The sequence below is a fragment of the Notamacropus eugenii genome, chromosome 4 (genome assembly GCF_028372415.1).
Source record: "Notamacropus eugenii isolate mMacEug1 chromosome 4, mMacEug1.pri_v2, whole genome shotgun sequence".
Classification (NCBI taxonomy): Eukaryota; Metazoa; Chordata; class Mammalia; order Diprotodontia; family Macropodidae; genus Notamacropus; species Notamacropus eugenii.
This window is the reverse complement of record NC_092875.1, coordinates 240,949,902-240,966,333: the sequence shown is the minus strand read 5'-3', so window position 1 is coordinate 240,966,333 and position 16,432 is coordinate 240,949,902. Positions and strand designations below refer to the sequence as shown.

General features: G+C 37.2%; 1 protein-coding gene and 1 long non-coding RNA gene across 6 annotated transcripts in view; one reads left to right on the top strand and one right to left on the bottom strand.

Annotated features, from left to right (window-relative positions):
- The window catches only part of MYOM1 (myomesin 1), a 165,339-nt gene that overhangs the window by 9,984 nt on the left and 138,923 nt on the right, over positions 1-16,432 (bottom strand). For all 5 annotated transcript variants that reach the window (XM_072604308.1, XM_072604307.1, XM_072604306.1 and 2 more), the window contains 8 exons: positions 13,217-13,353; positions 11,227-11,371; positions 9,607-9,666; positions 9,254-9,321; positions 8,042-8,155; positions 5,031-5,118; positions 3,679-3,717; positions 3,474-3,579 (listed from right to left, as the gene is read on the bottom strand). In XM_072604308.1, the coding sequence (XP_072460409.1) occupies positions 3,474-3,579; positions 3,679-3,717; positions 5,031-5,118; positions 8,042-8,155; positions 9,254-9,321; positions 9,607-9,666; positions 11,227-11,371; positions 13,217-13,353 (757 nt within the window). The remainder of the gene's footprint in view (positions 1-3,473; positions 3,580-3,678; positions 3,718-5,030; positions 5,119-8,041; positions 8,156-9,253; positions 9,322-9,606; positions 9,667-11,226; positions 11,372-13,216; positions 13,354-16,432) is intronic.
- The window catches only part of LOC140501092 (uncharacterized), a 38,074-nt gene that overhangs the window by 746 nt on the left and 20,896 nt on the right, over positions 1-16,432 (top strand). The gene's annotated exons all lie outside the window — the stretch shown is intronic.

The following is a 16,432-nucleotide window of genomic DNA, read 5'->3' as shown; positions in this document are numbered from 1 at the left end:
GTACGTCTCCTCTATTAGAATGCGAGTACCTTGAGGGCAAGGACAATTTTTTGCCTTTTTTAAGAATTCCAAGCACTTGACAAAGTGCCTGCTGCACAGTAAACACTTAATAAATGCTTGTTCACTGACTGACCTAACAGTATACTCAGGACTTGCAGTATTAGCCAGGAGAATAAGCCTTCCATGAATTCCTATAATAAGCACTTTAACTTCCCTGATGATTTTAAAGTGATGTCATGGCTTACAAAGGTACTGAAGTCAGCCCTTTGACTTCTGAATTCCTAACAGGATGCACAAATAAGTGGGAAAACTTTTATTGGAACAACCAGATATAATCATTTAAGTGCTTGATGTTTACAAGCAAAATAGCCATAACAAAAATAAAAAGTCCAGCGTTTGACAGGATTTCTCATGTTCCTTTGGTGGAAAAGATAAAGAGATGTGGGCTAGAGTTAAGTGGGTAAGGAACTGGTTCAGTGTCACTGAGTGCAGTGTCTGGTACATAGTGCTTAATAGATAATTCCTCCCTTTCTTCTTTCCTCCTTCCTTCCTTCCTTTCTCTCTCTTTCTCTTTCTTTTTCTTCCTCTCTTCTTTTCTTCCCTCCCTCCTTTCCTTTCTTCCCTTCTTCCTTTCCTTTCTTCTTTCCGTCCAGATCAAAGAGTAATTAATTGTTCTATAACAACTTGGAAGGAGGTTTTCAATAGAGTACCTCAGGGATCTATGCTTGGCCTGTGATGTTTAACATATTTATCAATGATCAATGACTTGTATAAAGGAACAGATAGATGGACAGATAGATAGATGGCATGCTTACCAAATTTTCAGAGTACACAAAGCTAAAAGAGAAGCTAACGTCCTGACAGAGAATTGTTCAAAAGTATTTTGAAAGGCTAGAACATTGAGCCCAATCTAATAAGGTAAAAATTAACAGAGATAAATGTAAGGTCTAATACTTAAGTAATCATTTCATAAGAACAAGATGGGCAAGGTGTGATAGAGAGCAGCATGTCTGGGGAAAAAATGGGTTTTTAGTGAATTAAAAGGTTAATGATTCAGTGATGTGACATAGCAGCCCAGAGAGCTAATACAAATCTTAGACTGGCTGCATTAAGCCAAGCATGGTGTCCAGGATGAGTTGATAGCTTTCTCTCCTCTGGTCAAACCATGTCTATAATATTATGGTGTCCATTCATTTCTGGGTAGCACATTTTAGGAAGGACATTCATTAAAGTGGAGAATATCAAGCAGAAGGCAATGGAAATTGTATGGTGCATTGAGATCATGCCCTTTGAGGATCAAGTGAAAGAACTGGGCATGCTTAGCCTAGAAAAGAAGCTAAGAAGTTCTCTCACATGGGATTAAATTCGTTTTGTTTGGCTCCACAGACCAGAACCAAGAAGAGTGTGAGGACGTTGCAAAGAAGAAAATTTAGGTTTAATGCAAAGAAAAACTTAACAATGAGAACTGCCCTCTAATGCATTAGGCTGCCTTGGGACCCAGTGGATTCCCTCTCAGGGGATGTTTTCAAGCAATAGTAAAGGTTGGGTGGTTCTGTATTGTTAATGTATTTTTGCACAATGGGTTAATATATTTTTGCTTAAGGGAAGATCCATTAATCCATCAATTAGTATGCCCATGTGACCTGCTTAAATTGCATGGAGCCTGTGGTGGGAGAGTTTCTGAATGGGTGGAACAGGAAGAGGCAGAGCTAAGCAGAGCTGAAAGGAAATTTGGTCATAGCATAGTGAGAGCTTAGAAGGATGCAGGCAAGTAGGCAGCTGGCTAGTGTGAGTGAGAGAGCTTGTTTGTGATTTTGTTTAATGGAGCTAGTTGGGGGGAAGGCGTGGTTGGGGATGGTGTTGTTCTCTGCATTGTTATTATGTATAGACTTTTGTTACTATGATGGATTCAGCTTTCTGGTGTTTGAATAAATATTTTAGTTCTGTCTTTCATGTGGAGAGTCTGTGGTGTTTCGTGATTCAGAATTGTGCCTAGATATTCATGGCCACTGTAGGTACTGTGACTATCATGTTGGTGCTACAGGCCACTGGCTGCTTATGTTGTTTTGGTATGTGTTGAACTAGATAGCCTCTTCTGTTTAACTTGGAGAGTTTGTGATTCACTTTGTTTCTCAGATAACATTCACATGCTCCAGTTTTCTAGTTCAGCAGGCAATTATTATAGAGAAAACATAAAGCTTTTGGTTTTATAGCATATTCAGTTGACTTACCTTTGCTCCTCATTACTTCCTTCAAGTTCATTCATTGGAAGGTACTAGATGTCACAGATAAATTTTCTAGAAACTTGGTGACTTAATTTTATGCATTTTAACTTAAAATAACTTCTAAAAATGTAGCCTAAAAGAAAAAGTCAGCACAAAGGAAACAGAGCATTCTGTGCTGGAATCTTGCTTTCTTCCATATTTGCTTTTGTTGTTCAGTTGTTTCAGTTGTGTCCAACTCTTTGTGACCCCATTTGGGGTTTTCTTGACAAAGATACTGGAGTGGTTTGCCAATTCTTTCTCCAACCCGTTTTACAGATGAGGAAACTGAGACAAACAGGGTTAAGTGACTTGACCAGGGTCACATGGTCAATAAGTATCTGAGGCTGGACTTGAACTCAGGTTCTTCTGACTCCAGGCAGGGTGCTGTATCCACCATGCCATCTACCTGCCCTTCTTTCACATTAGACCTGGAAATGTTACCTAAACTAACAATTGGGGGGAAAGGAAAAGAACTAGAGCAAATATTAGTACCATAAGTTATTAGCATTAATTATTAAATTAGTAATAATGGGGGAAAGGTTTTAAAATACCAAATTAAGTTTTTATTTTAAAAGAATTATAATAATAGTAATCATCAGAAGGCTAGGCTAGAGGTAGAATAAACTCTTTCAAGCTTGAATCAGTCCAAATTCATCCCTCAAACTGTAAAAACCTTCCTGAGATGTGGACTGCAGGGTCTACAACATTCATTAGTGTAGTAGTTTAGCCACAGGACAGACACTTCAGTGGCTAATAGTTTCCTTGAAGAATAAGACCATTAGTTCTTATCTTGGGAAATCTGAGACCCACTAAAAGATATTGATTTGTTACAATGTTAATCATCTACTCCATCATCATTATCTCCCTGAAGTCATAGTACTCTTCGAGAACAAAGGACAAATCACGCACCAAACCACATTTTTTGTCTATGTTTAAAGTTCAGAAAGAATCAGAGGACCTGTGTTCAAATTCAGTCTCAATTACTACTTGAGCTCTAGTCCACCATCCCTCTCTTTCCCCACCTCACCCCAAGGAAAAGTCTTCCTCAAAGAATAGCTTGCCACAAATTCATTGCTTCTGACTTATAATCTTCTATATCCCGATCTGAGGGTCATGTCTCTACTAACAAGAAGAATGTTGGGATTTTTGCTTTTCTGTAGAAAAGAGAAAAAAAGTTCCCTTGAGGCTAGTAGGTTCCCATTTACTTACTTGTGGGTCCAGTTCACTTTCAGATCATCCAGGTAATAATTAACAAAGGAGTAGAGCCTGATACCCTCTGCTGTGCTCTGGATTTTCAGTTCTGTGGCAGACAAAGCTGAAAGAAAATATGACAGGTTATTTCATGCACATTTAAGTTCCTCCACAAAACAGAACAGTAAGTGACTCATGCAGCTTCTGAAAAATGAAAGTTTACCAATTGTCTTGCAGACTTCAGTCATCAGGTCTCTAAAAGCTGTGAAAACAGATGTAGAGAAAAAGTTCAACAGAAAAAGAAACTGAATTGTGTATTAAACACAAAAACTTAGCTTTAAATTTCCTTTCTTATCTAAGTGGATAAAACAATTTAGATTTGGAAGTCTATTTTACAGATGAAGAAATTGAGGCACACAAAGTTTAAATGATTTGTCCAAAGAAACATAGGCAGTAAATGTCAGAACCAGGACTCAGATTCAAATTTCCTGACTCCTTGCCCATTCCACTATCCTTTGCATACCCACGCAAGAGATCGAAGTCAAAATTCAAATCAATTACTTGTTAGTAATTCTGTTACAAGGTTTGGTGTATGAAGAAGTTAAAGCACTAGGTATTTGTTTAATAATTATAATTTCGTGCATTTAATAATTGCTGATAACAATTATTAATTTAATGCTAACAGCAATTAATAATATCAAGATTTGTAAATTACTTTGTATAAATTATTTCATTTGATCCTCACAACAACCCTGCAAGATAAATAGAGCAAGTATTTTATAGATGAGGAAACTGAGACCTAAGGAGGTTAACTGACCTCCCCATGGTCATGTGATGTTGGACACGGATCAAGGTCTCCCTTGACTGCAGGTCCAGTGCTATCATACCACAGTGACTAATGTTACCAAGATATCCTCATCCCTCAAAACCTCAGAGAAGCAAGGCTGCATTTGGGTGGGGCTTCTTACCTAGGTAGTAGCTATGTAGCTTGGAATTTCATACATAATCATCATAATCAACTATTTTATGGTTTGTCTTCATTTGAAAACAGACTTTTTAATACGTTTTTTGTGTCCATATATGTATATGTAAACATACATATATATGTATATATTTGGCATAATGGATAGAATATTAGGCATGGAATTAGGAATATCTGGGTTTAAATCCCAGCTCTCTGAGCCTCAATTCCCTCGGTGGTGAAATAGTGATTATCTTACCTATTGCTGTAAAGATAAAATGAGATTGTCTAGGTATGGTTCTTTGAAAAATCATATAGTTCTACATAAATATCAATTCTGATAGCTGAATTTTTGTACTGGGAAAGTTTTTTAAAGATAACAATAATCACTGGAATTAGTGTATTAAACTTGGCGTCTGAGAGCACTTATAGCTTTCAATCAGTACGTCTGATTTCTAAGAAGACTTTCAAATAAAACAATAACTCATCTACTAGAACTTTAATTCAAAGCAAATCAATGAATGAATAGCCATGTGACCTCAGACATTATTCTGGTAACCTTAATATAGACTATATCAATGAACTGAAGCATGTTCTCCGCAGGGAAGACTGACCTTCATCCACCAGCTTTAGTCTGCTCTTGTCTTTTCCTCGGTCATCTTTCAGTATCACTTCATAAAAACCAGCATCTTTCTTGGAAAACTAGAAAAATGGGGAAGGAGGAAGACAAAATATACAACATCCCAATGAATAATAGTTTTGGTCAGGTTGAGAGAAGCTTTAAAAAGAACCGTTGGATTTGAATTTTTAAGGTCTCACGACTTAATGTAAATCTGGCATAAACATATGTTAAATAAGAAATTTCTTGTCTGAGGAATGGGAGGACAATCTCACAGAAGACCCTTCCTGTTCTAATGTACCTAACTAGCAATCTTGGTTTGTCATCTTTGTGATACTTAAAATGATTTAAACAGTGAAGTCTGAGGTCCTTAGCTTATGCTTTCATTTATTAAAATTTTAACACATTCAGAAGCATTGCTTTATAAGCAGAAAGTAGATTGAAAAATATTTTTATAGTTTGATTTGCAGTATGGGGGAAATGAGCTATCTTGAAGTTCAAATAAGAAAATCAAAGAATCACCTATTTTGCCATGCCTCTCACTTTAACTTAGTCACACATTCATAGAATACAAAAACCATTTCCCCTGCACTAGCCATTTTTTCTTCTTTTCCCCATCTTGACTCCTTAGTGAACCAATTTAACTCTGCACTGTCCTCCTTTCTTGAATCCCAATCCCTCTTACCATTTTGGCGATTCCACCTGCCCAAGCCTCAGTCTTGAATCATTTCCACCATTCCCCAACTTCATTCCCACCCACCCTTCTGAAAGTAGGTAGAAAAGAATCCTGCAACCATTCTGACTGGGTCCACTGCAAATTTATGTTACCAATTTCAACTAGGTTCTCACCAATGTTAGGCAATTCTTCTATACCTGCCTTATTAACTTATAAGTTGATATACTAGGAATTCCTTTTCATTCCTCCTCAAAACTCCCCTGGCTTCTCCTCCCCCCACTCTCAGTGGGGAATCTGACCTCATATTTTACAGAAAAATTGAGTCCATTTGCCATGAGCTCTTTCTTCTTTCCTCTTTATCTCCTATCACTCAGATGCCTTCTGTCACTATCTCTTCCCTCACATGATGAGATAGCCTTAATCCTTACCAAAGTTAATTCCCCTCAAGCAATCCTATTCTTTACCATCTCTTGCACTTTATTGCCACCTCTGTCATCCCTGCTTTATCATTTATTTCTAGTCTGTCCCTATTTACTGGCGGGTTCCCTACTGCCTACAAACATTCCTATATCTTCCTCATCCTGAAAGAATCCTCATTTGATCCTTCAGTCCCCGCCACTGTTCTGTATCTCTTCTGCCCTTTGTAGCTAAATTCCCTGAGAAGGCCGCCTACAATAGGTGCTTCCACTTTCTCTCCTTTCATTCTCTTCTTAACCCTTTATCATCTGGCTTCTGATCTTGTCATTGCATCTAAAGCTCTCTCCTAAATTACCAGTGACCTCTTAGGTTTCAAGTCCTCATTCTCCTCAACTTCACGCTAGCTTTTGACACCACTGGTCACCCTCTCCTCCTTTATACTTTATTTGCTCTAGGTTTTTAGAACACCACTCTTTCCTGGTTTTCCTCCTACCTATCTGACTGCTCTTTCTCAGTCTTCTTTGCTATCTTTTCATTCAGATTATTCTCTGTAACTGTAGGCCTATGAACCCATAGGGTTCTGACCTGACTTGTCTTCTCTTCTCCCTCTAGATCACTTCACTTGGTGATCTCCTCAGCTTCCATGGATTTAATTATCTATGCTGGTGATTCTTAAATCTACGTTTCCTGTCCCAATCTCTCTGAAGACTTTCCAATCACCAAAAGCCATTCAGATATCTCAAAATGGATATCCAATAGACATCTTAAACATATTATGTCTAAAACATTATCTTTCCCCCTAAACCCTCTCCTCTTCTTACTTTCCCTATTACTGTAGAGGGAACAGTCCCTCAGGCTCACAGCTTAGGAATCATCCTGGCTTCCTGACTGTCTTTCACCTTCCTCCCTCATCCCATCTATTGCTAAGGCCTGTTGATTTCTCTTTGCAACATCTATTGAATATGCCCCTTCTCTTCTTTGACAATGCCATCAGGCCCTCATCACCTTATGTCTGGATTATTGCAATGAAATAATCCTGGAATAACAACTTGCTAGTGAATCTGCTTATTTCAAGTCTCTCCCCACGCCAATCCATCCTCCATTCAGCCACTAAATTGATTTTCCTAGGGGGCAGTTCCAACCATGTCACTCCTATTCTAGGTATCATGGATATAAAGATAAAGCCAAAAATGGTCCTTGCTGTCAAGAAACTTACATTCCACCTGAGGAAAAATGTATACTGATAAGTAAGACAAATATAGAGTAAATACAAAGTAATTTCAGAGAGATAGGGAGATTACTGACAACCAAGCATCAGAGAAGGCTTCATGAAAACTCTTCAAGCTCTTCACATTTCCGGTCTTCTCTTATCCAAGCTAAATATCTCCCATTGCTCACACCAAGCCTCACATTGGATGACCTTGAGATCTTTTGACATATTGGTTGACCTCTGCTGAGTGTTCTCCACTTAATCCCCTTGAAGGCAGGAACTATCTTTTGACTCTTTTTATATCTGTCACACAGTGCCTGGTACATAATAGGCCATTAACAAATGTTCATTGATAGATTGATTGTTAAAGCATGGATGGTACTCAGAACTGAACATAACAATCCAGATGTGGTATGAGTACAGATGGAGTGCAATGGAACTATGACCTTCCTGGTCCAATGCACAATGTCTCTCAATTCAGCCTGTGATCATTTTAGCTTCCTTTGCTGCTGTGTTACACTGTTGAGTCACACTGAGTTTGCATTTCCTCCAAACACTAATTCTTTATCAGAATAACTGCTTTCTAACCACACCTCTCCTGTTTAGCTTTGTGATAGAGAAGAAAGCCTATTCTGAAGGAACTGGGGTTTCCTTAAGAACCACATTTAACAAGCTAAGTTGTATGTGTGTGAGGATTACCTACCTCTGTTATAAGCAGAGTACATATACCATCCTTAAAGTCATGTTTTTCATCCACTGTTATCTCCCTCTCATCTTTGTACCATATGATATTTGTTTCCTTCTTAATATTGGCCACCTAGCAAAGATGACAAAAGATAAGAGTGATCAATGTTGGGGGGATCATGGAAAGATAGGAACACTAAAACATTGTTGGTGGAACTACAAATGACTATAATCATTATGGAAAACAGGTTGGAATTATGCAAATGAAGTGGTTATCACATCCATACTCTTTTACCCAGAGATTCCACTGCTAAGTATATACTCCCCAGGACAACACTGACAAAAAAGAAAAGCCTCAGAGGCAACAAAATAGTGTTTCTTAATTAATAATATTTGCAGATTTGAATGAGCTTAGTTCTACTGTCTATGGTGCAAAATACTATTTGTGTATGTCATAGCTACTATTCAGAACTGATCTCTGCCTCTCCCCACTCCTTAGCACAAAATTTTGCATATAGTAGATGTTAAATGAATATTTGGTGGAATATGTTTAATTACTATATCTCATTTATCTGCAAACTCATTTATTTTTATAGGATGATAAGCAATGTCATTTATTTATTTATTTATTTTGCAATAGGTAAGCTATTGTACCTACCTAGCTAAGCAACAATATTCAGCAACCTAATTGCAAAACTGTTCACTATTTGTGTGTAGGCACATCAGCTCAGCTATTCCAGAGCCATCCCTACTATCTCAGTGGCATGACTGGCAGACTCTCAGAAGTACAGAGGGGCATCATTATGTAGGCTGACCACAACTGATATGTTTAACTGCAAATTGTAGCAGAGACAGTTCCAGAATAGTTCTGCAGCTAAGCCTGTAGCTTAAAACAAAGATGATACAAGACCCCCAGGGACTGAAAAATGAATGAACTCAGGTATAACTAAAGTTGGGGGGAAATAACTAGTGTTTCTTCTCTTGACAGTTTTATGTAATTTTATTTGAAGTATTTCATATTACTTAAGAGTTTAAATGTCATTCAACAGTTTATACATAGACATAGATATGCACACATATGTCTATATATAAACTGTTGAATGACATATACATATAAATTCCATCACATTGGTTCAACTTGAGGAGATGAACATATTGATCTAATTTTTCATTTCCTGTCCGTCTTTATGTTTGATTCTGCTACATGTTTAAAAATTCAGATGTTTCTTACCTTACATTTCAACAGCACATTGCATTCACCAGTCACTTCCCAGCTGAGATATTCAGCAAAATGAGGACCTGTAAAAGTGATATCAGCCATGACTATATTCATCACAAGAACAAAATTCAATTTCATTTTCTTCATAAGATGACAATATTGAATTAAATTTTAAAATTTTATTTCTTTATTTAAATATATTCCAAATAGATGTTTTTTCAAATGTATATCCTAGACCATAATATTTATTTGACATGACTTGTATAAAAATGGTTAGTATTTTAAGTCATCCTAGAAAAAATCTATGTCCATATGTACCTAAAATTTAAAGAGATAGGACTTCTTTTCCTACTCTCTACTTTTACCTTGTTTCCTGATCCATTCTTGCCTCTGGAATTCAGCTTCTTTCTGAAGGTTTTTATAGACTAGGAACAAAATACAAAGATCACAATGAGATAAAATTGGGCACACAAGATGTGGAGATTGCAGTTACTGATACTTGAGGTTCTCACCTTTCATTGTCTAATGAAAACATTCCATTCTAATGATTTGTATTTTCCATGCTTCCTTACATTACCTGGATTATCATTATCTAAATGCACTTATTATGAATGTATTTTTATATGTCACAAATTGTACTGACATTAACACGGCCTCCCCGACGCCTTGTCATTGCTTTTAAATGACACTGGGCTCCAGAGCCCACACTTGAGCAGTTCCAATTAGTGTGTGTGTGTGTGTGTGTGTGTGTGTGTGTGTGTGTGTGTGTTCATCCTTCGTTGACGAAGAAGACCATGTCATCAGAGAAATGATGACATGACTTACGCTTGACTTTGTTTTGAGTGAGGGAGGACTGTGCAGGTCACCAGCCTCACTTCTCCTGCAGAGCCATTGGAATCCAATGACCAGATATTCATCAGGATGACTAGAGAAGACCCAGGATGAGACAATTGGGATTAAGTGACTTGCCCAAGGTCAGACAGCTAGTGAGTGTCAAGTGTCTGAGGTGAGATTTGAACTCAGGTCCTCCTGACTCCTGTAATGACCTCCTGCTCTATCCACTGCACCACCTAGTTGCCCAATTAGTGTAGAAAGGCTTCCATAGACTATTTGTTAACTTGGCTAAATTCAAGAGGCTCAATACCCGAAGGAGGGCCATCAAGTGATGAATTTTTCTGGCTACTGCAACATATGAGACTTTGTACTGATGTGTGGAATGGTGTGATCAACATCAAGGATGTGTCCTTGTCAATGGAATTCCACATTCTTTGAAGGATTGAAGTGTATCACAGAATCATAGAATTCAAGTGTTAGAAGAAACTTTAGTGGTTATCTAGTCCAACCTCTACATGAAATCCCTCTTTAACAAGTGTGACAAATGGTTGTCCAGCCTCTGCCTGAAGACTTCCAGGAAGAGGAGAACCTACAGCCTCTGGAGGCAGATATATCACTATGTAAAGAATTTTTAATTCTCTTAATTTAGCTTGTTTGTAATAAATATCAGTTATAACATGGTGGAAATGCCAAGATTTAGTTGGAAAACACTTGCATTCTTTTACCAAGAGAGGCTGTATAAGAATGTCCTCTGGAATTTTAGGAATAAGTTACTATTTTTATTGTGATAATATAAGTGCAGTCTTGCCTAGAGACAGAAATATGGGTGTAGTGACCTCTTTAGAGTCCTGTCTGCCTTGTATTCCTATGGTAGGCATGAATGTATAATCATACAGTGAATATGTAAAGCTGAGAAATCATCCCCATTACTTCTGTTTTTAAAATAATTTTTTTCTGATATATTTTGTTTTTACATCACCTAAATTTCTCCTATTCCTCTTTCTCCCCTGTCCCAGAGAACCATTTCTTAGAACACAGAATTTCATCCCCATTATTTTTAATGACATATTTGTGGGATATGTATTGTGGGATATTTTTGATGAGGAAAGTAAGAAAACCTGAGGGCAAAAAAGAAATAGTGAAATTCTTACCATCCCCAATGAGAACAAGAGTAGAATGGTTGGTTGCTTTCCCGTCTTGGATCTGGAACGTGTATGTTCCCTCATCCTCCTCCTGAAGCTTCTCCATAATCATTTCAACTATTCCTGTGTTTCGGTCCATGTGCATTTTATATTTCTTCAGCACATATTGAAAAGCAGAAATGAAAAAAATAGTATTTTTAGTGGCATCAATATAACTAAAGAAAATACTAACACTAAAAAAAAAATTTGATTGAAACAGAGTAGTGATTTTAGTGAGATTTCTTTGTAACTTTTTTTCAGGTAATACTCTTCTAAGCATAAATCTAGGAAAATGGAATAGATTGTGGGAAATATAATACACTTTCACTAATTCAGATGAATTGGTGAAGGCCAAACTGAATTAATAAAATGTCCGAATTTCAGAAATACACAAGTACAGGCATTCATAGGAACAAGAGGATGACAGGATGTGTACTCAGTCCTTAACAGATAAGAATTATTTGTACTTAGCATATTATATATAGATATAGTGTCACATAGGGTCAAGGTTTGGTTGTATAATAGTTTCTGGAATTTGACCAGTTTATTGAAGGACATTCTAGCATAGTTGTCTCAGTGACAGTCTTTGAAAACAGTTTGTTCTCTTTCTCATTAGTCTGTCAGATTTTTACATTGTTGATTTACTTAGGAACCCTTTTTATAAAAAAAAATAGCACAAAGGTAAAATCTGGCCCATTTCCCGTCCAAGTCATCATGAATTCCAAATCCAAAGGTCTGAGGAGTGAAGGTCAAGTGATAAACAGTTTGTAGGGATGAGCTAAGGAAGGCCTTTGGCATATTGGGTCAACTGTTTATGGAGGATTTACGAAAGAACATGGATAAGACTCACGCAGGATGAGAAAGTACAGATAGATGCACTGAGAGAGTCATACCCATACTGGTGAGAAATGGAGTCACTGAAGTAGATGCTTCATTGTTTTTATGAGGCTTTATCATATCATGAACCTTCCACTGGGATTTTTTTAAAAGAAATTATATATTAAATGAGGTGATGAGTTATTTTAATGATATTCCTTTGTGTAATCACATTCAAATGAACATGTCCATAAATTTGAAGTTGGCTTAAAGTTAATTTCTACTAAACAAACCTAATTAGCATAAAAGGTTAAATGCATGTGCAACATGTTAATTTTCTATCATTTTTTATTAGAACCAGTATAAGTCATGGGAATATTATTTGCTGTACCCCTTCTTCACCTCTCCATCATGTTTATCCTCAAAAAAAAAAAAAATCTCATCATTGCCTCCATTTAGTCACCAGTGAGTTATATTGCCCACAAGTTGTCATGCTTGATGGCATCATCGCATACACATCCCCAAGGTGATAGTTGAGTTGGAAAGCGTTGCTGGCAATAGTGGAAACTGGCCATCCTTCTCTACCCTTTCTAAATCCCAAGGACTAGGGATACATAATAGTAGACAGAAGTAGCCAATAGGATAGTGGAATTAGGCTAGGGGCAGCAAAACATGAATCCCCAACCCTTCTTCACTCTCCCAAGTTGGCTCTGGTCTAAGTACGGATCATAACTGGGTTACAAGAATGACAGTTCTTAGAGGATAACACCTCTATTTACCATTGGAATAGTGGCTGGTGAAGAAAACATCACTGTGAATGTGACAACTCCATTGTCATAAAAGGGCATTTTTCTGATGCATGAGAGTCTGGGAAGTTAGTTTTTCACAATTTGCAGAAGTGTGTTCAATATTAAAAACTGCTCATTTTAATTCATGTAATGATCCAGGTTCCCACAAGGCTTTCTTAGAAATAGGTCTTCTTTTTTCAATGAGGAAATTGTATTCCCTCGGCTCTTCTGTGTGTACATAACCAGAAATGTCCCCTCCATGATTTTATAATTAATTCAGGTTACAATCAAACACCCTTCTCCACCACTTTCTGTTCTAATGACATCAGAAGAGACTAAAAACGAATGATACCTACCGGCCCTTCAAAGATTTCCTTGTCATTAAATATGTAATTGGCCTTCGAATTGCCGGAGAGCTTTTCAGCCTGCATCCAGAACCGAACTTCCCCTTTTTCCATAATCTCTACAGCCAACTCAGATTTCAGTGGGACAGCTACAGAAGGAAAAAAATGATACTAGTAATAGTGAGGACAACAAATTGAATTCACGGAGTTTTTCTTCCATTTGTTCCTTGCACAGAACACTCCATCTCTTGATTCCAAGAATTCTCACTGGCTTTCCCCAGGTCCGGAATGCTCTCACTCCCAAAACTCTTTAAGTCCTAGCCAACATCTCGACTGCCACAGGAAGCCTTTGTGGGTCCTCTTTAAAGATAGTACCTTTTCTCTTTTGATCATCTCCAACTTATTTCATCTATATTTATACATAATTTCATATATATGTATATATATATACATATGTGTATGTGTGTGTGTATATTTCATCTTGTTTTCACAGAGGTCTTTGAAAATTGTATTCTTTGTTAGAATGTGAGCTCCCTGAAGGCAAGGACTGTCTTTTGTGTTTCTTTGTATCCCCAGTGCTTTAATACAGAGCAGGGCACATAGTTCAATTCAGTTGTTTTTCAGTTGTGTCTGACTCTTTGTGACCTCATTTGGAATTTTCTTGGCAGAGATACTGGAGTGATTGCCAATTCCTTCTCCAGTTCATTTTACAGATGAGGAAACTGGGGCAAACAGGGTTAAATCACTTGCCCAAGGTCACACAGCTACTAAGTGTCTGAGGCTGGACTTGAACTCAGGAAGATGAGTCTTCTTGACTCTAGGCCTGGCGGTCTACCCACTGAGTAACCTAGCTGCCCTGGCACATAGTAGGCAATTAGTAAATGTTCATTGACTATAAATTATCTACAGCAAGTAGAAAATGTTAAGTGAAATAACCTTTTTTACTTCTTCATAAGCATATATAAAAACTGAAGCAGCAGCTTGTGCCAAAAAAAATAAAATAAAAAACCAAGACTGGAGGCTAGAAAACTTGGGTTCAGTTTCAGCTCTGCCACTAATTAATTATGGCATCTCCAGCAAGTCCTTTGACATTATTGGGCTTAAATTATCTTATCTCCAATTTGAATGCAGATTAAAGAGTACCATTTTCACCTTTTTTGGTTTGTTATTTCTTTCCCTTGATTTCTTCCTTTCCTATTGATTCTTCTTTCACAACATGACTAATATGGAAATATGTTTAATACGATTGTACATGTGTAATCTGTATTAGATCACTTGTTGTCAGGGAGGGGAAGAGAGGAAGGAGGGAGGGAGAAAAACATTTGGAACTCAAAATCTTTTAAAAGTGAATGTTAAAATTTTCTTTACATGTAATTGGAAAAAAATAAAGTGTCATAAAATTTTTCTTATCTCCAAAATTATGGGGTTGAAATAGTTGCTCTTTTTAGTCCTTTCCTGATCTAATTTTGTGATCTTCTGAGTTTAAAATTATACAGTTTTCTCAACTATTAAATAAACTGGAGAAGGAAATGGCAAACCACTCCATTATCTTATCATGAAAACCCCAAATAGGGTCACAAGGAGTTGTACACAATTGAAACTACTGAACAATAAGCATGGGTTCATAGGATCCTTAGAATGTAGATTTGTAACTGTCAAGTGTCATCTAGTCCAATCCCTTCATTTTACAGATGAGTCATCTGAGGTCCAGATAGGTGAACTAGTTTGCCCAAGATTACCCAGTTTGCAAGTAACACAGTCCAGATTTGAACTTGATTCCAAATCCAGCATCTTTTCCACTGGGGTCACATTAATTGAAATTATAAAAATATTTTTGCATTATATCTCCCATGCAAAGGTCATAATTACCCTTTTCTCCTCCAAATGATTCCTATTTGCTATATACATGTATACTAGTGGGTATAAATATCTGCATATACATGTACACACGCATACATAAACATATGCACAAATATGTACCCAGAATTTTTAAAAAGGTATTGATGTAATAACTATAACCCACCCACATTTTGGACTTTATGCGGACACCCACAAAAGACATATATATTTTTATATTTTTTGCACAGTCAAGAGGTGCAATTTCATCACTGGGGGAACTCCCATTATAGAAATGCCCTCCACCAAAGCAGAAAGGCAACTCATTTGTAGCTTAACAGTTTTAGAGAGTTGCCCTGAGAGATGAAGTGACTTGCCAAAAGTTACACGGGTGAATTGTATCATAGACAATACTTGAAGCCAGGTCTTCTAGGCTCCAATACCAGCCCTCTATCCATTATGCTGAACTGCCTCTTTATATCTGTACAGAGAACCCTGGAAAACAGACACAAATTCACACTGCCTCTCCGTCCACTGTAGTGAATGCCACAAGACATACAGGACAATTTATCCAATTTTAGCCTTAGATGTTTGCTTTTTCTAGCTTGCTCTCAGCCCTACTTTTCTGAATGCCTCAGGCAGATTCTAATTTAGTCCAGAATCATTTCTGTTCTCCACTGGCCAATGAGAGGGTGTCGGTGTCCACAACTGCTCTATAGTTAAAGCTGTCACCAGAGGCACTGACCACCAGTTCCACTTTCAGGGCTCCAGAATTCTTGTAAATGACACTGCTTTTATTTTTACTTCAGTTTTCTCAGCTTAAGAAGGAAGCACAAGCCTAAAGTGAAAAAAATGCACTTTCCTAGCCCTTTCTACACATCTGCATTCCCAAAGGATTGGTTTAGAGGTTCTGAATTGATTTTTACATTTTTAGACTGAAGAATTTATTGAGTAACTGCTCATCTAAATGTAATGGAATGCCAGGCTTCATTAAATTTCATGTGAAATGATAATAACTTCTAGCACTTATATATTACTTTAATGTTTACAAAGTGTTTTACAAATATTGTTTAATTTGATCCTCACAACAACCCTGGGAGGTAGGTGCTATTATTAGCCTTACTTTACAGATGAGGAAAGTGAGGCAAATAGTAGTCTAATGACTTGTCCAGTAAATGTCTGAGCAATACTTGAACTTTGATCTTGCCGACTCCAGATGGAGCATCTATCCACTATGCCATCTATTTGCTATTTAACAACTAACCACATCTTTAAAAATAATTTAGCTACCTTAAGTCAACATTTACAAAAGGAAGCAGGTACAAATTGAGTGTCTCACTTATGCCCCACCATCAGGTCCCTGGAAATACAAATGTATTAACCTAATTTCCA